This window comes from Propithecus coquereli, unplaced genomic scaffold, assembly GCF_000956105.1.
Source record: "Propithecus coquereli isolate 6110/MARCELLA unplaced genomic scaffold, Pcoq_1.0 Scaffold218, whole genome shotgun sequence".
Lineage (NCBI taxonomy): Eukaryota > Metazoa > Chordata > Mammalia > Primates > Indriidae > Propithecus > Propithecus coquereli.
The window spans coordinates 1,427,784-1,428,567 of NW_012146967.1; the positions used below are offsets into that span (position 1 = coordinate 1,427,784).

General features: G+C 41.2%; 1 protein-coding gene across 1 annotated transcript in view; it reads left to right on the forward strand.

Annotated features, from left to right (window-relative positions):
- TCP11L2 (t-complex 11, testis-specific-like 2) overlaps positions 1–784 on the forward strand; it is a 48,165-nt gene that overhangs the window by 13,605 nt on the left and 33,776 nt on the right. The window contains exon 4 of the mRNA XM_012644695.1: positions 97–217. Within this exon, the coding sequence (XP_012500149.1) occupies positions 97–217 (121 nt within the window). The remainder of the gene's footprint in view (positions 1–96; positions 218–784) is intronic.

A 784-nucleotide genomic window follows, 5' to 3' on the forward strand; every position in this document is an offset into this window, starting at 1 on the left:
TTCTCCATTTTCTAAGATTTATACAATGAGCATATTTCTCTTATAATCAGGAAAAATGATGCTTGTTTTAAAAAACAATCCATTTCATTGCTATAGTTTGGCTGGTCGAGTGAAGCACATTGTTCACCAGGCCTTCTGGGACGTCTTGGAATCAGAACTAAATGCTGACCCTCCTGAGTATGAACATGCCATCAAACTGTTTGAAGAAATAAGAGAGGCAAGTTGACATTTGTATCAATTAGTGTTTTAGTCAATTTGGGCTGCTATAACAGACTGGCATAGACTCGGTAGTTTATAAACTATAGAAACTTATTTCTCACAGTTCTGGAGCCTTAAAAGTCCAAGATCAAGGCACCAGAAGATTCAGTGTCTACTTGGGGCCCACTTACTGGTTCATAGATGGCACCTTCTTGCTGTCTCCTCACACGGAAGAAGGAGAAAGGGAGCTTTCTAGGGTCTCTTTTATAAGGGTACTAATCTCATTCATGTGGACTCTACTCTCATGACCTGATCACCTCCCAGAGGCTCCACTTCCTCATACCATCCCATCAGGGATTGGGTTTGAACATATGAATTTGAGTGGGATACAAACGTTGAGAGTATAGCAGTGGTTTTGTTTTGTTTTGTTTTGTTTCTCCAAAGACTGTTTCATGTCTTTTCTATTGGCTACTCTTTTTGAGAAACTGAGTGAGTTCAATCACTGGGAGGGTTTTCCCCTGTACCTTCTGGAGTAGGGTGAAGGCTGGAAAAATAGGGCAGTGGTCAGAGCTCAGGGTGATGCTTA